The 22,533-nt window shown below is 35.7% G+C and overlaps 1 protein-coding gene across 6 annotated transcripts in view; it reads right to left on the reverse strand.

The window, feature by feature from the left end:
• Positions 1-22,533, reverse strand: part of sls (sallimus) — a 346,510-nt gene that overhangs the window by 211,829 nt on the left and 112,148 nt on the right. Inside the window, exon 1 of one of the 6 annotated variants that reach the window (XM_081744936.1) lies at positions 7,466-7,541. The exons of the other annotated variants lie outside the window; for them this stretch is intronic. Within the exon in view, the coding sequence (XP_081601062.1) occupies positions 7,466-7,490 (25 nt within the window). The 5' untranslated portion in view covers positions 7,491-7,541. Of the gene's footprint in view, positions 1-7,465; positions 7,542-22,533 lie in introns of those variants that run through there. 6 annotated transcript variants of the gene reach the window in all.

The following is a 22,533-nucleotide window of genomic DNA, read 5'->3' on the forward strand; positions in this document are numbered from 1 at the left end:
CAATTAGTTATATGCACTACCCTGGCATAAGTAGACACCCAGAAATTAAGTACCACTACGGAGACATCCCTACGTACCACTGCGGAGAGTGAATAATTTCTGATACTGGATTTAGAGCAAATATAAAAAAAAAAATAATAATAATAATAATAATAATAATAATAATAATAATAATAAATGTAACACTAAATATAAATTTGGACCGAAGAAAAATTACCAGGGTTTGGCCCCGAGCGTGCGCCCAAGTAAGTCAATCGAGGGTTCAAACAATAAAAAACAAAGGCTAAAAAGTACGTACATCTAGAAACTTTGTTCCACCTCCTGACCGAACAGCCGTCTAACCGGCTTAAGCCCAGTAGATTAACGACGATTAAACCGAAGTCCCCGTAAAAGCTGAGCAAGAGGAAGTCAACTCTAAACACGAAGGTATTGTTCTTAAAAACGTCATCTTCTTCCTTTTCCTCTTTTGCATTCCACCAAACTGTTTTTTTTTAATTTAAATTTTCTCTTTCATTTCAGACCTTAAGCGATAGTTTCTCATTACCTTTGCTTGATTGTAAGTCTTAACACAAAAATTGTCTACTCATAATCCCCAAACTTCCCTTGATTTTCGAGCTTCACAACCGGCATTTCCTTTTCGCACAGTACTTTGTGTAGTCCCCTCAGGCAGCACATAAAGCTTCATCCTTACGCGGAATGGTATCTAGTCAGTCATCATTGACATTATGTGGCTAGTGTTATCGTTTGTTACGGAGTGCCTCAAGTAACTGTTATTTCTTTGCGGGTCAATGTGGCTGTTTCTGCAATTTTAGTTGTAGGAAATATCAAACATTTCAGTGTTCATGTCTGGGAGTGGGACAATTTGAACCCTAATTTGTTTCTTCCAGCAGATGGTCAACTTTGATCTATGACATTGTGTTAATCCCTTTATTAATTGCGTGGATTTTCGCGACAATTCTCCTCTTATTTTTTCTTTTTTTTTAAGGTAACAATCCGTTTCGCAATATCTCAATGTATTTCACAGCATTGATATGCCGATTGCAAAGAGTTAGGTTACTGCGACCACTTTTCCACATTGGACCTCACACCATGGCACTTATGCCAACGTTTTTCACGGTAGGTTGGCGTAACTGTAGTGGTCTGTCAATCACTTCTACACCCATCGTCCACCGATGGTCTGAGAATTGCTATTTTCATCATAGGAAAAGACATGGTTCCAAACGTGCTGTAACTTGTTGTATGTGACGTTGGCCAAATGTGTCTCCGGATCTTTGTAGTTTAGTAGGCAGAGGCCTTCTTTCAGAGACAAGTTGGTAAATTTTCGAACTATACAGATACAGTTGGACGGTTCATTCTGAGCTATTAACTTCAACTGTGACGTCATTGACAGATTTGGAAGAGTGGGTCCTTATGCGGAACATACATTGCCGTGAGTTTACGGGAGTAATCATTAAGGGCCTTATGCAGAGTCGTTTTGTCGTATGATTAGCGACATACTAAAGATCTGACTAGTGCAAGAAACATATGTTTCGAACTCTTTAATATGGCACTAATCATGCGTCAAAACGACTCTGCATAAGGCCCTAAGTGTTTACACTAGTCTTGCTAGCAGCTACCAAAATGGTAGTACATTGGTTTTTCCGTAACGTACATTCTTTATTTTCTTTACGCAGAAATAAAATAGAGCTTGTTTAACTTTTGAGTACATTCCGTTTATAAAAGTGACTTTGATCAAAGAGTTTTTATATATATATTTGTAGTTATGTTTTAAGTGACATAAAAGTAATTTCCACTGATTTGCGTCATTCTACACCCACTGAACAAAATCAGTCAGTTACAAACTATTCACAAAGTATCAAAAGTTATAATTTTTGAAATATTTTTATTCATGAGAAGATATGGTTCTAAATTTAAGCTATGTTGAATCTAGAGTTTAAAGCGTGCTCTTTCTAGCTGTGATAAGATAGGAAAGATTAAGGAAGATACAGTTCAGATATTGCCCTAAAAACACAAACACCCTAAAAACTTTTTAAGTACCAAATTTGCATTTCTTTTAAAAAAGGTGGTTAACTGCATCATAGATGGGTATCAGATCACTAAGTATTGGTTAAATTACTGTGCTCCACACAAAGTTATGATAGGTTAAATATGGGCTCTCCAAATTGAGTAAAGTTGTTTGTCTATTTTCAACTAGTATATCTCTCGTCAGATATATTTAAAAGCCTCATCAATAGTATATCCTGATGCAGCTCTAAAAGTTGCCTAATTGTGCAGAAACAGAGACCTGTATGTACACACACACAACTTTGAACAGAGTTAGACAAAGCTCTGGCACTTTTGCATCTGTGTGCAAGGGAGTGAAGATGATCTTTTTGAGAGGTTATGGAAATGTATCCAAAGAATATATTGAAACAGGCATTTGGCACATAACCATCCAAGTTTCTGTATAACTTTACCATTAAATTTCATTAGAATTGGAGTTGGTTGCGCTGAGACTCCTTGTTCCCTTGATGTGCAATGATTCACATAAAAAATGCAAATGAGTGATTATGAAATAGCTGAGGATGAAGAGCGTGGTGGGATATGAAACATTTTTGAGAAAACCCAAACATATTGTATATTTTCAAATTTCCAGCCCAACCACGGTTTGATGTCGATAATATGATAGAATCTAACAATAATATTATTCTCAGTGTAATAGAATACAAAGAGGAACATGTTCTGTCAATGATTTTAATAATCTTAAACATTCTGATAACGAGCAAGTGACTTTAGTTTCTGATTCAAACCACTGGAATCGTAACTTTGTAGTTAGTGGCAAGACAACTAGTAGAATATTTTGTATTGAATTAATCGAAATAATTTGGAAATCGATACACAAAAGCTGAACTCGAATTCTAATTCGTTTATACTAGTGAAAGCTGAATATAATTATATTTTGAAAAGTGATCTCTCTCAAAGTTGTGAGCTCATTCGCTTGCGTTCCTAAAGTCTTCGTAGAAAATGGATAGTTTATTTTTAAGACTTCATCGCAAGAAAGGATGAACCTAGCTTTTTAAAGCCAGAGTTGTATTTTTCTTCTTGGCTGTGAGCAACAAGGAACAAGAAATATACAAGAAGAGAACGTGAAGGAAGGAAAGTGAAATGCATTTAAGAGAAGTTGCAGTTAAATGAGATCACATTGTGATCAATTTGAAGATAATACAGTACGCTAGCTCACAAAAGTCTATACTCGCCTCATACATGTTCCTGTCAGTAATTTCCAAACCAATAGGCCATTTACACAGTATTTTTTTCCGCTGAAAGGAAACATAATGAACATAAACTGGATTTATATTAGTCTATTGGACTCCATGTATTACTCCTGCATTCCTTAGAACATTCTGGGAATAAGCATATATACTTCTGTGCCGACCATGTATCTATATACCAGTAATAGCAATAACCCTAATATATACATCAACTAGCGTATAACCGCGGACAATATTTTTACTTTTTCCTTTCTCTACGTTCGATTGCACCACCCTTCCCCCACACACAAAAATTAAGACCCTCATCTTTCGTAGGATAATTAATTTCCGAAACCTCGCCTTATTTTCAGCCTAGGAAAAAATTATAGAAAATTTCAAAGTTCTACTTCTACCCAGTTTCCGAGATCTGGCAAGTGGTAAAAATCTTCCAGCCTGCCATCCCCTCCCCTTGGAACAAGCAATTCCCAAAACCTTGTCTTATTTGCAGTCTGGGGTGCAAGAATAATATTTATACAAAATTTCAAAGTTCTAAGCCTTATAGTTTCGGAGATTTGGCAGACGGCAAATATATATATATATATATATATATATATATATATATATATATATATATATATATATATATATATATATATATAAGCCCCAATCGCCCCTTAGGATATGCAATTACCAAAGGCTTGCCTCATTTGCAGCCTAAGGTGCAAGGAGAGAATTTATACAAAATTTCAGGGTTCTATGTCTAGTAATTTCGGAGATCTGGTCAATGGCGAAAAATCATTCTAGTTCCCCCATTCTCCTTTAGGATACGTATTTAGAATACCCCCTCTCATCTACAGCCTAGATTGCATGAGAAATATTTCCACAAAATTTCAAGGTTCTACGCACAGTAATTTCAGAAATATGTTTAAGAGTGAATCAGTGAGTTAGTCAGCGGATTTACTCTTTTATACACCGGGTGTATCAAAAGGCCGGGGTCATACAACAATTCTAAGTAAAGATAAAAAGTGGAAAGAAACAAAAGTTGTTAGAAATAGGTGGCTTTCAATCTCAAATGGTGGAATTTTTCTAATCGCACCAACTGTTTGGGCTCAATACTGGTAACACGCTCCATTTTAGGGAAAAAGCAACGTTTCAGGTCAACAAGGTGTTCCTTTGGGCTCTCACTATACCAACAATACAGCATTGTTGGGAAATCGATTTGAAGTGTTCTACGTTTTCTCACGGTGTGCACGTTCACTGTGCTATTTTTTCTTGCCCTTCCGTTCCATTCGAAGGTACATATACAGGGCGTTTCAAAACAACAACGATAACGTTTGAGAGGTGATTTCCAATACCAAGATAACACAAAAAGTATAGACCAACCTGGGTGTACAAATGCTTCTTTTCGGAGTTATAGGCTACCGAAAACATGAAAAAATGAACTTTAAGGTTCATAGCTCCAAAACTGTGACCTGCCGTAGTCGGGTTAAGACTTCACTTGGAACTAATATGTGCGCTATTCAAATATCCATGTTTCAGAATCCTGTGGTACTTCCGCAACAATTTTTGTAGAGGTAGTTGGTGAGTACTTTAAATTATATGCCCGTAGCCAAAAGCACACACATTAGTTCCTAAGTAAAGTGTTGACCCGACTACGGTAGGTCTCAGTTTAAAGCTATGGACCTTTAAACTTCATTATTTCATGTTTTTGGGAACCTATAACTCCGAAAGGAAGCATTTATGCACCAAGGTTGGTCTATATTTTTTGCCTTATTTTGGTGTCAGGAATTACCTTCTAAACGTTGTCGGTGTTGTTTTGAAACACCCTGTATAGAAGATCACATGTAGCACAGCTGGATATGTGCTATAAGAATTTAGTGTCGAAGCCAGTGACGAATTGAAAGGTTCAAAAGGATGAGACACATTCAAAATATATTTCTCAATTTTAATATAATGAAAAAAGTCATACCTAACCATATGTAATTTATCTTTTATATCAGCTCTGTTATTTATTTATTTATTTATTTTTTGCCATACTGTATTCCAATATCACGTATTTGCTGAAATCCAAAACTGCGTCTACCTTCTCTTTTGACATTTATATTAATTTCAGTCTCCCGTTCCTAATATAATTTTTTTAGACTATCCTTTCTATTCAGCGTAGACTGAATCACTTGAGCTTTTCAAACATAGCTGGAACACTCACAGTTATTTTTAACACCATTCCACACTCTTATAATTTTTGCAACATGTCATAAAACTGTAGAAATCGAGCTCCACTTAAGATAATGATAACTTCATGACTGTATAGTAGTTTTAACCCAGATAGCAATTTCAGACCATCTCTGAAATGCTATTAGAAGTTGTCTGTAAGTTCCTTTCTGGGAATTAATTACATTTAGGGAATTGCAAACTGAAATCTTTTATAAATATTGTTTACAATGAAGTCAAATTTTTAGAACTTCTAATTTTTATTATTTTCACATTCAGTGCACCAAAGGCACGTTTAAAGAACCATCGTTTTCATGTAGTTTGAGAGCATTACGTGTAGCACTAATAAAACATTTGACAATCTCTCTAATGTTAACAGAGTATGCATCTTTCAATTTATTGATTAACATTCAAAGAAAGTTGAAACATGTGGCATAATTTTGTAGTAGAACAAATAAACGAATGAACTAAGGAAGGGTCTTCCAATTGCACAATCTTAGCTTCAACAGAGGACATTTTTGTCACCACCGAGCGGGTACGGATTCCACAACACAGAGCACAGTGCCATATGCTCCAAATCTCGACATTACTGTGACCAGGGTTTCTTCCAGAAAATTTTGTCCAAAAGGGCAAAGTCAAAATATAAGGGAGCTGCAATGAGGTACTATTTTCAAAGAATATTTCAAATTTGCAAATTTGAACTTTAGCATGTTTGGCCGAAAGAAGGATATACACGATTGTTCTTTTGATATTACGTACTAAAGAACATATCCTAAACAAGAGTGACACGTAATCACAATTTGATTTATCTTAGCTTAGTGGTAGCAAAGCCCCACGAAAGTATCCCTGAAAGAACATTTACTTCACAATAAAATTAGTCATAACCCCTTGCCTTCTTATTCACATATAATGGAGTAGAGATACGCAATCGTGTGATCTAAAGACAAAACAGTACCCAGTATTGACCGCTACAAATATCTATGAAGATCTTCATGGTAAATGTGGTCATCATGCTTGAAATATGTTTGGTGTGAAGCTTCTTGCGGCTACGTGGTTAGCGTATGGGCCTTTTGGCGAAGGATACTTGGGTTTGATTCTCGACGGAAGCTCATGTTGTGCTCATCTCATGATAAGCTCTAGGTCCACGTTTTATATAGCCTCTGAAAGGAACGCTTAACTCAAATCCAACGAACCGATGATCTAGTGCAGTTTGCCTAAAATAGTTTAGTAATATTCGTTATAAACTCAATCACAAATTGAAAATTCATGTATAATAGACTGTGTGACTAATTTGTAAAATTTTGCTAATTCGAATTCTTTTAACTACCCTACAAGGATGACTTCTAATTGATAAAAGAAATCAACAACTTTCAGATTTGAAAACGATAAGAGGAATTTCTTGCAAAATCTTGTGGTCCAAGAAGTGGAGTCTTGAGAAAGAAGAATCATATTCTGTTTTCAACATTCATTTCAGCTTTTATGAATTTCTTGAGTATAATATCGCTGCACGCTTAAAGATAAATGTCATGTTGCTAGGGAAACTATTGAGATAAACCTTACAAACTATTACCAAACCATGCATCAAAAGACCACAAATGTATTGCTTATTTTCAAAAATAATAACTTTAATGTATGCTTATCTTGACTGAGAGATTTTTGTGAAATGAACCTAGCTAACATTTAAATGTCTTCGTTCCGCTTAATACAAGCCACCGAAAGTACATATCACGATGGATTTTTTGATTAAACTTCCAAATAAATATACATATTTACGTATACAGAAAATCAAAGCAGTTACTGCTGATATTGATTATCAGCGAGAGTCATGCATTAAGCAAGCGGGCCTCATGAGGCTGTACATTTTAATATGTTACCAGTTAGGCCTATATTTTAAAGTTAAAAAATACATAGATACGTATGAAGCCATTATAAATTTGCTATGCATAAGTTGACCAACTTTCAAATGTATTAGTGTAGTACGGAATAGATTGCATGAAGCACGAGTGTACAATTACAATACATACTGTAGGTACTTCTGAAGGCCGCCATTTGTATGGAAGCCTGGAGAAGAGAGAGAAGTTCGTTAACTCGTTGTTCGATTGAGGGCTAAACCCATGCTACTGAGATATTAAAATTAGAAAGACTTTGCGTTTTGCTTTCCAAGCATGCGCGTTTATTTCGAGAGATCACTTATCTGGAACATAAGCAATGAAACGTAGGCAGTGGGTGTGCTGACGTGGTTGCGCTCACCGCCATGTTGTGGCAGCAGCTATTTTCGGTTTGTACCTGACACAGCTGAGTGGAATGAAGTCTCTGTATCGTGTTTCAAGCGCCCATTTTAGGAGCAGGTTTCGACGCCCAGCTAGATAAAAGTCACATGATGAACGTCGTAAGACCCTTCGCGGAACTTTCAGAAGCTCTATCCTGAATGCAGGAATAATTATGATCACAATTTTCAAAATACATGTGTAAACAAAGAAAAAAAAGTTGAGTGGCAACAAAAATTACAGAGAAGATGTAATTTGATGGATTTTCTCAAGTAGGCAAAAGAATAAACAAAACTATTAACTGACAAAAAAAAAAAAAGTAAGTGAGAAAAGTCATACACCAATTTATATTTTTAATAAATATTTTATAACAAACCTTTATTCATTCTTGCGTACACAAAGAACACATTTTACTGAGCTGATTCGTTGAAAAACATCAACTGAAAAAATTCTGCACTGCAACTGTTCGTAAGACGCATGAATACTACATGACGAATTTCCCTTAACAATTGGAAATGTGTTACATACTCTTTCCAACAGTTTTCTCGGTGTACGCTAATGTAATGGAAGTGTTGCGTTAGATTAATTAATGTATTAATGTTTAACATTCAGACGTTTAAGTGTAATACTTGCTTTCACTCAGAAGAACTAAGTATGGAGTTGCCACTAAATTTACAACAAAAAGATGGAAGATTCGGAAAGGGAGCAAAATATTCTCCGCTGTACAATTTGGGAATATTAACTAGTTCATACTAACAATAGATTGAGAGCAGATAATACAGAAGGCATAGTATATTGGCAAAAAAAAAAAAAAAAACTTTTGTCGTCTCGTCTCGTTGAAACACACAAAAGAGTTAAATTTTCCTTTCAGTAGAGGCGCGAGCCCCGTTCTGGATCAGAAGCGTCATCTGGGGGAGGAGGGGGGAGGAACACATACTTTTTAAAAAATTGAACAATAAAATAGTAATAAAAAGGTATTGCCCCTTCTGGCAAAACCTGAAATGAAAGTACTGTTCTGGATCTACTAATGGAAAACACGTTAACAAGACAATCTTAATTTGCAGTAAAGAAAACATACATGGTGCATAAAAATATTATTTTCAGAATTAATTATATACTTAGAAGATGGAATGAATAATGCGTCTATAAACAATTACGTTTTATATTCTTTTGGCATTGTACGTCTTTGATACAAAAGACCCGGTTCTAATTCCCGGAGTACAATTGTTCGAATATCAGTTAAACTGAACAACTACGTTTTACTCAGTGCTGAAAAGGGTTATTAGCATTGACATAACTAGGGCAATTTGCTACGGGGGAAAAGTCCCTGTCTTCTAAAAACTGAAGTACAGCGACTCCAGGTAGTTTAAGTTTGTAGTACAAGGGTACTCTAAGAAGTACAGCAGTGTTCTACGAGGGGCGTGGCCACTCCAGGTCCCACTCTAGTTACGCCTATGTCGGTTAGATATATGGAATCAAATTATTTTCGTTCACACAGCATTTAATCCACACCAATCAGTATGAATAGTGTTAAGCTGTCTTGTGTGTACGTATGAAGTTAATATGACACGAAAAGAATTTCAGGTTGACAAAACGATCACTAGGTTATATCTGAGTTATATCTGAGCTTTAAAGGAAACGAGAGTAATACCTTTTTTCAAAAGAAAATTATAAGTATACAAAGGTAACCAGTTAAGAATGCCCCAAGAGCATTGCCAAAACGAACTTTAAAACAAGGGAGAGATGGAGCGGGAAGGATAACGGTGAATGGTAGAAGTAAATGTACACCTTCTTTTTCTCGCAAAATACGTATCATCTCTCTATGACTTACGGTTCCCGAGATAGTTTTTTTTTAATCTCCGGCAATCGGACATGTTTGGCCAATATCTCGGGAGCGGTAAGGGTGACGCGAAAAATTTCATCACTTCTTCAGATAGTTTTTCACGTTCTATCGAATGGAGGGCTCAAAATTGAAAAATTCGCAAATAGCACACACACAGAAATAGAGAATTCAGTAACGAACTTTTTAAGTTCGTTGAAAAATGCAATAAATTTAAAATTAAAATAAAAAATGAAATGAAATTTTTGAGTTTTTATGTCCCACGGTTATGCCGGTGAGGCTAAAGGAGACGGTGATGATGAATAATGAATGAAATGGTGGAATGAAGAAAGTGGGAGGAAACGGGAGAACCCCGAGAAAACCCACGCACACGGTGTTTGTCCACCACAAAGTTCACTTGGCGGTAAAATTAAAATAAAGTCAAACATATGGTTAAAAATCTATACACTGATCATCTGTGAATTCAATTAAATGTTCAACAAGTTTCATACAATTCATTTTCTGTACAATGTAAAATCATTGGTGCACATAAGGCTATTTTAGCCATTTTAATTTTGATTTCAACGCTATATCTACTACTTAATTGCTTCCAAAGGTAAAACACTGGCGTCTCCAACTGATAGTCTCAGAGGAAAGAAAAATATTTTAATTTATTCATTGTCTTATATATAATATAATGTGTGTTTGTGCCATCAATTTTCCCATAAAAACGAGTCACCTAGAGCCACCAAATTTGGCACACAGTTAGACCTTTACCAGGTTTACTCGCGTAGAAAATCGTTTCTTTCAATTTTCAGCTTCGGCGGGAGATTGGAAGACGTCAAAAGTATACATAAAACGAGAGGAAAAATACCAGGGCTTGGGTGGCTTGGAGTTTAGCGTTCTTTACAGCAGCAGGACTATATGAAACGTGAACCTACAGCTTAACCGAGCATCAAAACTACATAAGCTGCCACCGGGAATCAAAACCGCGTTTCCCACGCCAAAGGCGTACGCTAACCATATAGGCACAAGAAGCTCCATACCAAATTTATCACAAACACACACAGATATATACATTCGAAAGGAATGTGTATGTGAAACTTTTTTGTTTTACGAATTTCCATTTCGTATTATTTCAACTGTTTTAAATATATGCACACTTTTGAATGAATTTAGTTCGAACAATTGTAAATTTCTTCGATCTTCAATTTATGAATATGTAAACGAAACTAAAATATCAGAGGCCGAAACAAGTTCTTTAAAGGAAAATAAATTTAATAACCATATTAAAATGAAAATATTAAATAATACTTTTGATAAAGTGGATAGTTTCAAATATCTAGCATCAATATTAACAGAGGAAAACCATATTCACGGAGAAATTAAATGTCGACTAAAAGCAGGGAATTCGTGTTACTATTCGGTTCAAAATCTCTTGTCGTCGCGAATTCTGTCGAGGAATTTGAAGCTTAAAATATACAAAACGATAATGATGCCTGTTGTTCTGTATGGCTGCGAAACATGGTCATTTACTCTGAGGGAAGAACACAGATTGAAAGTATTTGAGAACAAGATCCTGAGACGAATATTCGGACCCCAAGAGGAACTGGAATGGGGAACAGCGGAACTTCATTACGAGGAACTACATAATTTATATGGTTTACCCAACATTGTAGGGTCGTCAAGTCTAGGAGGCTTAGGTGGGCAGGTCATGTAGCTAGAATTGAAGAAAGTAGAAACGTTTTCAAAGTCTTGACTGGAAGACCAATCGGAAAACGACCATTAGGAAGACCTAGGTGCAGATGGGAGGACAATATTAAGATGGATCTCGCAGAGATAGGAATACAAAGTAGAAACTGGGTGCAGTTAGCTAAGGATAGAAGTCAGTGGAGAGCTTTCGTGAACGCGGCATTGAACCTCCGCGTTCCATAGGCCAGAGTTAGTTAGTTATTAAAATCAAAACTCAAGTACAACCAGCTTCATGAAATACGCTACAAAGTTTACTCCATGTTTCTACTTGTACAGTAAGGGCCACGGTAACTCAGTGATAGAAACGCTTACCTCTGGTGCGTGGGGTCCCTTGCTCGTTTCCGGACCAAGTAAGTTTGTGGAGGAGAACACCGTGTCCGTGAGTTTTCCCAGAGTACTCCCATTTCATCCCAGAGTTTCATTCCACCAATTCTTCCATCATCATTCACTTGTTTTAATCATCCGTCTACCTCAGCCTAACGTGCATAATCATGGGACGTTAAACATTCATTTCATTTTTTGTAGTTGTTTAGCTTGAAGAAATGACGCCCACTTCGCCACATTTGGTCATGTTGTCTCAATTCTTAAATTAACATTAATAGCCTTACGCAAGCGTCCGTACTATTTAAGAAAAGTTGGCCAGGATGTGGCAGAAAAGAAGTATATATGGTATACTGTTAGTTCAAGGACCTTTTATAACGAGTGAAAGTCAGCGCCTTGGAGCAAACGGCTTAGCATTTTCGGATATTATGGATTTGAATCCAGTAGCGTCCATTGCAATGTATTGTTCTGAGTTCATATTTTGTCCATTGTTATGATTTTTCCCCCTATAACGTATCATAGAATTTATGAAAGTAGCAAGTGCCGAGTTTATGAATTATCTAGTTAAGAAAATGCTTTACTATTCGTATATTTAGTAAAAATTATCAGATTGTCTTGTTGATTCGGAAGATTTCCAGGAAACGGGAAATCACAACCATTTTGCCTTGTGCTTTGAACACTGATCGACAACGTTTACAGCAAAAGGAAATACAAATCAAGATTTGTTAATATGATAGTTTTAATCAGTCTCACAGGTTGAGTTGAGTTGATTTTGAGTTTAACATCCCTTTCAGCAGTGAGACTATATGCGACTGGTTAATGTTGAATCCAAATTACATGAGCTCCCGTCGGAAATCGAACCCGGGTCTCCCACGCCAAAAGCGCAGTCTCACAGGTGAAAATACAGACAACAAGTATTGGAAATCACATGAATCGTTGTCTGTTGATTTTCTGCTTTATACACGTACAACATTTTTTACTCCAGTGGCAAAGAGACTCGTGTGAAAATCCACTTTTATACTGTTTTTTTTTTCATAAGGCATACTGATGCTTCAAATACTCTTGTAATGCAATTTACGTCTTGTTTGTGGATAATAAAGAAACTCATGTGAAATTAAATAATTTCCTATTTCAAGAAAATTTAACATATTAACAGCCACGTGAACTATATTTATATAGATTATCACATGTACATATATCGTCTCAATTTTTGTACTGGGCAGTAAACTTGTTAATAAATTTAATGCACTAGAACAAATATTTTGTTTCCTTAAGGCTTGGAGAGAATGCGAAGACACAAAAGACAAGTGGATAATTTCACAAAATGTTCCAGTCTTAGAGTTAAGTAGCTTGCAACACTGAACTTCATGTATACAGCACACCAGTTCTGCCCATTGCATCATCAATTAAGCTAACAAGGAAGATTAAAGTAAAAGTACCTCCTTGGAATTCTGACTCCGTGCCACAACCTACTCTGTGGACATGTGAGCACACTGACTGGGTTGTACAATACTATTTAGAGGATTTAAGTGACATTTCTTTGTAGTTTTCAGCCACTATGTTTTACCAAATCTGCATTTAAGTAAACTTGTAGGTCAGCCCAACGCTAAAAGGGAAACTAGCATAATAAAGTTTCCGTTTCTCACAGTCAGCATACAAAATTAGTTTCTTGTAAAAATCGCTATATCTTGTGTTCAAAGTTCACTGGAATTAAATTTTGTGATGTTTCTAGCTGGTAAAGTTCAAAGTTATTGATCCGTATACGCTACGATCCATTCTAATGACCAGAAGCGAATATAGACTAGCCATAGTATTCAGAAGTATGTATTTCTAGAAAATGCAAGTAGAAAAAGAAGTGGGTTCCAATCAATCTTGTAATGCATCAACTAGTAAGAAACAAACATAGGTTTAGTAATTCTCTACTATTTCAGCGGTAAAACATCTTTCCCATAACGGAAAATTTCAATTATGAATCAAATATATATTCAACTTATCATCTTAAAAAATACAGGAAGACCAAAACAACAATAACATTATTATTATTATTATTATTATTATTATTATTATTATTATTATTATTATTATTTAATTAATTGAAAAGGCTGATCAGTGATTAACACTATTTTCTAGCACAGTAAGGCAAAAATTAAAATAATCTGAGATTCCAGATTTCTCTTACTCAGCGTATGGGCATATGCCACAGCGGTTGCCGTTCTTACTTTATACTCGACAACCATTTTAGGTTCAAACCCTTCAGGAACTATCAGGTGGAGCTTTTCCCAGTTTTAGTTACATTACGCAAGTCCTCAGATAACACCTGGAAATATAGACTGTTTATTCTTACGTTGTTATTGTTATTGAATATCACTGATGATTCCGCAGGCTTTACCTGGAATCGTGTTAACTAAATGGGTCTTTTTTATGGGCTAAATTGTAATTAATGTGCATTATTTCACGATATATTAGTGGCGAAATCTTTATATGCTTTCATATGAGAAAAGTAGATAGGATAGAGTCTCAATTAGGACGTTAAAGCGCAAGAGGCAGATTAATTAGCATGCTTTAATACAGTTTCACGTCCTACGTTATATCCGCAAGCTAGTGGAGAGTGGCTCCCATTAGGAACCGAACACGGAACAACGAGAACTGGTGGCATGTGTTCTGATTCTATCTACAAACAACACACATTTTTAACTTCAGTGATATTTCGCTTTGAGTAAAGGTAAAGAAATTGTGCACTTAGAATGTTCCACAAGACACATAATGTGTATTAAAATATGCATGATAATCCCTAAGAGTCAAATTACATTTTATGCTGCACGTTGTCTACTGCATATTTACGAACCAAAGCACTTCGTGTACAACACCTTTTGTAGCCAATCTGTCTTTGATGTTCGTGATTCTAACTTAAAATTCTTGGTGGAAACGCAGAGTTTTTATGGCACTGAACCACTATAGAAACAAAGGACAATTGAAGAACTACATGAAATAAGAGACAAATGAATTTCGTCCAGAAAGTTACAAAGAACGGCAGTGGAAGTTGATGAACTAACCATATACTGACTGCAGATCAACCATCTAAAACGTCGTCTGACTTATGAAAGTTCTCTGTGGACTGTTTCACCAGAATGTTTTATATCTTTCGGGACTGATTAGTGCGTTTACATATTTAACTTTCAATATGTTATTTCTACTTTTGATGCAGAAAACATGTTCTACATGACCAAATAGAATAACAACACATCAAATCTTTGTTTCATTTTCTTGTGTTTCATGTAATCTAGTTTAGAAATCTATCTACTCTGTTTTCAGAGAACTTGTAAGTTTACTTGCAAAACGGAAAAAAGAAGCCATCGTCTTTCAGAACAACTTGTTCCATATCTGCTACGTAATTTCATTGCGACCTACAGAGATAGATTTCGTAATCCTTCTTCTTTCTTTATAAAATATAGTTTGATTATCTTTTCAGTTAAAAACCAGTTGAGAATACTCTAAGAGCATTGCTAGAACGAACTTAAAAAGAATGGAGAGATGGAGCGGGAATGATAACTGTGATTATTCCTACATGTAAAAGTAACCCTTTTTATCCGCACACCTTTTTCTATTTCTCGCAAAATATCATCTCTCTATGACTTACAGTTCCCGAGATATGGCCCCTTAAATCTTCCGAAATCCGAACCTTTTTGGCCAGTGGCCACCGGTACTATTTGGTACTAAAATGTTCACCATCCTCGTAAGTATTGATCAACACCAATATCATCTCTCTATGACTTACTGTTCCCGAGATATGGCTCTTTAAATCTTCCAAAATTGAAACTATTTTTTGGTCAATATCTCAAGAACGGTAAGCCATGAAGAGATGATATTAGTATTAATTAATACTTAAGAGGACGGTAAACATTTTGGTACCGATCCGATATTAACAGGTGGCCACTGGCCAAACCAGTGGTTACCGTTAACTATTTGGTACCAAAATGTTTAGCATCGTCTTAGGTATTGATTAACACCAATATCATCTCTCTATAAGTTATGGTTCCCGAGATATGGCATCTAAAGTCTCTGGAAATCGGTCATTTTTTGGCCAATATCTTAGGAACGGTAAGAGTAACGCGAAAAATTCCATCACTTTCTCAGATAGTTTCTGACTCTATGTCGAATGGAAGGTTCAAAATTGAAAAAAAAATCGCAAATAATAGACAGACACACGTCATAGAAAATGCAGTAACAAACTTTTTAAATTCGTTTAACATAACTTAGTTTAATTTAAACAAATATATTTTAATATCGGATACTTTGTTGTTAATAATTGAGTTTCTTATTGATATTAAACACATTCCTCACTTTCCTTATAAAGCTAAAGAAAGTTTTCAATGTCATCAGATTGAAATCAAACGGACAGACAAGAACCTTCGAGCTGGAGAATATCAGAAAAATTTTCAAACCATTCAAATGTAACACTAATTTACAGCTAAGAAAAGCTACTAGTATTTGAGGAATAGATTACGTATGTAGAAGTCTTGAGAAACAAGGATTTCTGCTCCCTCTTTTCTCCGGATTGCCAAATATAGCAACATACAGATGCAAGTAATTAAAATCAGTCAATTGCAATTGCTTTATAAGACTACAAAAATGGAATATTTCACGTAAAATGTAAGTTGTTAAATGTAACATTTTATGGACTAGAAGGATAATACCCTAGTAGCAAGAAAGTAGATTTCTACAATAGCACTTGAAATGCATGTTTTCATACAGTCTGCCTTTTGCTGTACTTGCATGCGATGTTTAAGACCCTTTGCAGAGCGCCATAGCATCATTGGCTGTTGACTTGACTTGTAAAACGCTTAAGTCAAGCTTGAACGGAACTCTGAATGCAATGTTGCCCCCATGTAACTTTGTTACTGGAATCCAGTTTGCGGCATGCTTGCACGTTTTCCAATCAAGCTGGATTGAATCTTGGCTGACTTGCAATTCAAGCTTACAGCAAGCGGTTTGCAAGTTGTCTCTGCTATTAGAGTAGAGTATCTAAAATGAGAATTTATTCTCCTGTTTGCTAGAAATCTATTTGACTGGTGGTAATAAGCCAAGACAACACCGTATCATAAAATTAATTTTGAAAAATGTATTGATGGTTGATAAATTTTATTTTATGTGCTCCGAGTACGAGAGACTTTACACATTATTTCATGATCCTGATCCTGAGGTCGATTCTGGGTGAAAACTCACTAGTTAGTCTCCGTTGCTTTGGAAGAACAACTGCACAACGTAAAATTAACTAAATAACGAAATTTTGTCACATTATCATTAAAAGGCTGTTATCAAAAACGTATGTTTTACATCATGAATGGATTTCGCAATGATGAGTTCCCAGAAACTGTCACTGAATTTGATATTGATATATGAATATCAGTGACTCTACATCATTTTCTCGTCAGCAAATATGGAAAATAATATTAACAGAAATGCCATTTGATGTATAAAGGACACTTAACACATGCAAAACTTAAAATCTCAATTTATCTCAACATTTAAGAAACACATTGGTTTTTGTCATGAGAAAAATATTTTTGGGTGAAGAGTGTGATTGCGTAACAAAAACAAGAACTTTCATCAGAGACTAGAAATGTAAGCATGCATTATCCATTTGTATACTAGAATAAATGGACGAGAGACGTTTTGATTCCCAATAGCCTTACCTGAGTGAGAGCAATACCCAATACCTAGTGACGGTCGGCCCAGGTTCTGATTTTCCTCAAATAAAGTTACACTAACAGTTACAAAAAAAAAAAAAAAAATCGTTTTCATAAAATGTAAAGCTGTCAAATTTACTCTATTTTCACCATTCTAAGACTATTCTGATAACACATCCAACGTGAAAAAGTGAAAATAGGAGATAAGCATTCTTCCACGTTATTCTCTATTTTAAACTGGTTTACACGAACACGATCTTTGACTATCTTACCACCTGCTGCAATATAAATGCCTACTACATATATGCTTTATACACTTCACATATCAACTCAAGGAAAGCATTAGCAGTTTAAAAAAGAAAAGGTTCAATGATCCTATACGATAATTTTTCAGACGATCAAAATAGAACAGCAACACGCCTTAAGATTAAGCATTATTAGTTTACAGGACATTGGTTCTTTCCTGGGGCTCTGGCTATATTAGCAGCCTCGCCCACATGGCCAAAGGTCTCTCACATTGGGACAAGAATAGCAAGTAGCAAGATAATATAAAATAACAAAAATATAAAATGGAATTCCATGTCGATTCAACTATTTTTGCATTTCACGTTGTCATTGAATAGTTTCCTAGATCTATATAAAGACAAGGTACCTCTCCCAAAAGTTATTAGAGTATGAGTCGAATATGATTAGAGTGTACTTCCTTTATTTTGAGATCGATTTACTATACACAAAAGAAAACAATTTGATTCGACTTATACATTTGTTTTGTTTATTTGATTTTAATAACGTTTTAAATTACTAAAGCTATGAGACGGAAGCTAGAGTAGAATCCAAATCACGTGTGATCCAAATAGGATTGACCCCAAAACTATTTGAAGCTAAAAAAAAATAATTATAAGTTTTTGTCGCTGTGGTTGTACACTAGGAATCCATTACGTATTAGTTACTTTCTAAGCATACAATTGAAAACACACGATCCACGCTACTTCTATATACTGTAATTCCTGAGATGATTTACGCTGCAACCCAAATCATATGATCTAAGTAGTCTTTCACCACTATTTTTTTAACTAAATGTACATATAAATTAGAAATAATACTATTTAATCAATAATCAATACTAATTTAATAATTCTCTGGCCAAACGATATGTGTTACCAAATCAATAAATACGTGTGTACATCTAACTCTGAAGATGTATTTAAAAATTGCAGCGCCTCACGATGATATTGCTCGTATCAGGTAACAATCATATATCTAAAGAAGTCAACTATTCTTTGCCAGCTACTTCTATGTGTAAAAAGTGTTGAGAGAAACATAATGTCTACTTTTTTTCCTTGAAATTAAAATTGGACATCTGACCTAATAGGTGTCCTCAAGTAAGTTCCAAGAGCGTATCGAGAATCCAAAATGCCTTCAACCGTTCGGTCGAAATAGCTGCTAATCAAGTGCCAGAAAGACGTTTGAAGTCAAGTGTCTTTTATCTCTGATATTTTAGATGGACATTTCGTTCAGTAATTAATGGGTTCAATTGATGAATTCAATTTTATAGTGCTGATGATACATGGCTATCTAATATGTTTAATGCAGGGTTATGCATAAAGATAAAATTAAGTTGATTTTTCGAAATTTACGCATGAGCATTTTCACTTACGCATATTATTTTGTTCACCTTAAAGGGATTTGTGGATAGAAATGTGTCCCATCTATGGTCATTTTTTGTCGTTATAGGAATAAAATTGCAGATAATACCTATGCCCTCTAATGGATAGAGGAGATAAAATTGTACTTACACTATACTATGAATTGATTTTCATTTTTATACTGGTCTTTCACAAAAAAGCTTGAATTGAAGCCCCTTTTAAGCTCTATACAATTAGGTACTGAAAAGTTCTACAGAGTTACGCATTGAACCCTTGCAAAATAATAAAAAAATTCTCAAAAATTTTAGCAAATAGCAGGTAAACATTTCTAGCTAGATTATTCCTGCAGATAATGTAAAATGTAGATAGTTCTACGCTCAGAGATGTTACTTTGAACGAAACTCAACTCGCATTCAGTTTTCAAAAAGTGAGTTAGCTCACAGGGTATCTCACTAACCGTTAGCATGGTCACTTGAGCGCGCTCCTACACTGAGTCAAGGATAGAAATTGAGGGGCAGAGAACATTTACTAGATTGACAGTTCCTTGTGAAATACACTTATTATAATTACTCTTCAGAATAACCTTCAACACTAAATCTGTTCTCAGACAAAATTCAAAATTAAATAGGAACGCGTTCATGATAGATGGTATGGTACAGTGATAATATTTTACATTATCGGATCAAAAGACCCATTATATTTCAGTCAAAAATTTTCTTGTAGGCCTTATATCTGGAGAACTACATATAATATAGCCAAACCTAAACTATCACTTAACTCAGTAGTCCTTATTCGTAGAAAATACGAAAACTCGATTTAGGGGATGCTCAAAAATGTTGTGGCTCCTGATCTAAAAATTAATTATTGACCAAGATCTCAATATTTTGATCCATTTTTGGATCATTCCTCAAATTGTTGTTTATGCTCCGGTATAGATTGTGCAGCCAGGCATTCTATCGAGTTGCTCTATTCAATTGAGGAAAGAACGATTAATTTCTTCAGTCACTCTCCTCGCTGGTTCTAGTGGACGCCCGTGTTTTTAGTGCATGAGGTTCCGGGTAAGGTTGCCGATGAAACAGAATCAAGCGCTTTGCAGTGTTTCGGATCCCATTTCAAACTGTACGTTTTCCCTTATATAGACCTTTTGCTGACAAAGGACGTAAATACACATGAATCAATTAATCGAATTTTACCCATCACTCACAGGGACAAGAAACAAGTAAGGTAAACAAGAACGTCACCTACTAGGAATATTTGTAAGTTCAAGTTATTGCTCCAGAGATCTAAACCTACCGAAACTCTTAACTTAAGCTCTTAGGTAACAATAGAAGTTGGTAAATATTTTTAATTGTTTTTAGCATTTAGTGACAGGCATTCACGTAGAAAGTCTCTTAACATACGACAAGGGCCTACTACAACCACAGACGATAATAGCATTTAATTCCTCAACATTATCTTTCAGGTGGAAGGAAACCGTAAAGACAGAATATCCATGATATGATTAACTGGTGAAAATTTTTGTATAGAGGCCGATTAAATCTTCCAGATGCAATTTAGGTGATGAAGATCATTGCTCAAACTAGTCTGTCATAATGTTCAAGTAGCTCCATCCGTTATGCCTTTAGGGGGTTGATTTAATCCGGTTTCTTTCAACAAAAAAGGAAAAAAAGAACATTCCTATAACTGACCTTCAAATCTTGTCTTTCAAAGTATTTGATATTAAAAGTTTGCTGACACAGACTACGTACAGAGCACGAAATATATCAAACGATAATTTTATTTCTTGGATGGGACTTGAAAGTCTCTCTTCAGCATGGAGGCTCTATAAGACGGCCCCTACTACTTAAAGTGAGACCTCGAACTACTACTCGCGTTTGTAACCGATACAAATAGTCCAAAAGGGAATCGAACCCATGAGCATATGATTAGCCATTGGCCACGAAGAGTTACCAAACGGGGATTTTACGTACCGATGTGTGATACACAGAACGTTAATAAACTGGACTGATAAACTGTAAAAACTGATTCCTCACATCATTAAAAAAAAAAAAAGTTCCAATGGACCCGTTGTAAATTAATCCATAATTTCGAAGCTAGGGCTGTCCAAAGGCGTGGAAAAATACATTTCAATACGTGTTATAGTGAACCCGAGGAACCGTGAGTTTGGTAGTCCATAACCGCATACAGGAACTAACACCTACACTCACCAAAAAAGCATTTTTCAGCAATGTGCAATAGGTGGGCAAGGGATTCCCAGACATGTTCGACGTGGTGGATCCAAAAAGGCAGAAATGAAGCTTTGACAGCACTGAACATGGAATGCGTTGACTGCAAGTCTATATTATAACTGGAGGCAAGATGGGAGATGTTTTATGCGAACTGTTAATGAATACGTCAACAATGTGCGAACTGTTAATGAATATGTTGGTCAGTGGTTGAACAATACTGGGGACGAAAATTTAACAACTCCGACTAAGGTTTTCCGTAATTTTCGTTAGTCACACCAGGTAGACCTACACCTGGATGGACACCTTGATCATATTGGTAACCAACACGAAAGGTTCCGTGGTATGTGGATCACGTTGTAGGTAATAATAGCAATCTGATAAACTGTATTATGGTCAGATACAACAGTTCGAGTGTAATTGAATGGATCAGATAGGATCAAAACCACCACTTACAGTATCACAGAAGACTATATGGGAATATGTACAACCTAGATTGGAAACAATCCTCCAACCAACCTTCCCCTTTGAAGTCTGAACATATGATGTTATCACAGGAAGAACGAAAATAATTGAAAAGTAAATTAAGTACATGGGTGTTTAAGAGTGTATTCACATAGTGGGTAGTAGGAGTCGATACTACCTTGAAATATTTGTAATTAAGAAATATTTGTGTGCATGGCTGTTACAAGATTTTACAACACTGACATACACAATGTGTCACTTATTGAGTGTTATCACTTCGGGAGACCTGGATTTCATCTTCCTGAAATCTTCATTTCGGGAAACCTGGATTCGATTCTCGTTGAGGGCTCATGTGGTTCGGATTCCACACTAAGTTCTAGGTTCACGTCTCATATGACTTCGCTGCTGATAGGGACGCTCTACTTCAACATATCAATATAATTTACCTTCATTCATTTCTATCTGTTTCATGACAGAGTATGGCTACAATGGGAAGCGCAGAGACCATTTGCTGTCTTAAATTTCATATTTTTGTTAGTGCACTCATGAAATTACGGTTTTGTCCCTTTTCAGCAGTGACGACGCCAGATTGGGACAAGTGGACGAGCGCCTTCTTAGTGGTTACGCTTGCTCCCTCAAAGATGTCTTGTGATGTAGGTGAAGCAATATAAGATATCGTTCCGGTATACAGGAAAGTAGTTTCCACCTCAAAAATTGCTCTGACCATTCTCTCCCCAGTCCACGAAATTAAAGCTGGTGTAGATATTGTTTCCCACTACCGAGAACACTCTATATAAGAAGAGCACCTACGGTGTGTCATTGGCTGCGATGAACTTTTCCACCTATAAATCGAACCGGGCAACTCTAGATTCAAAGGCGACGAGTGATACAATTCATTCACTGCACTGGT

Source organism: Thermobia domestica, chromosome 17 (genome assembly GCF_964235325.1).
Source record: "Thermobia domestica chromosome 17, izTheDome1.hap1.1, whole genome shotgun sequence".
NCBI classification, from domain to species: Eukaryota; Metazoa; Arthropoda; class Insecta; order Zygentoma; family Lepismatidae; genus Thermobia; species Thermobia domestica.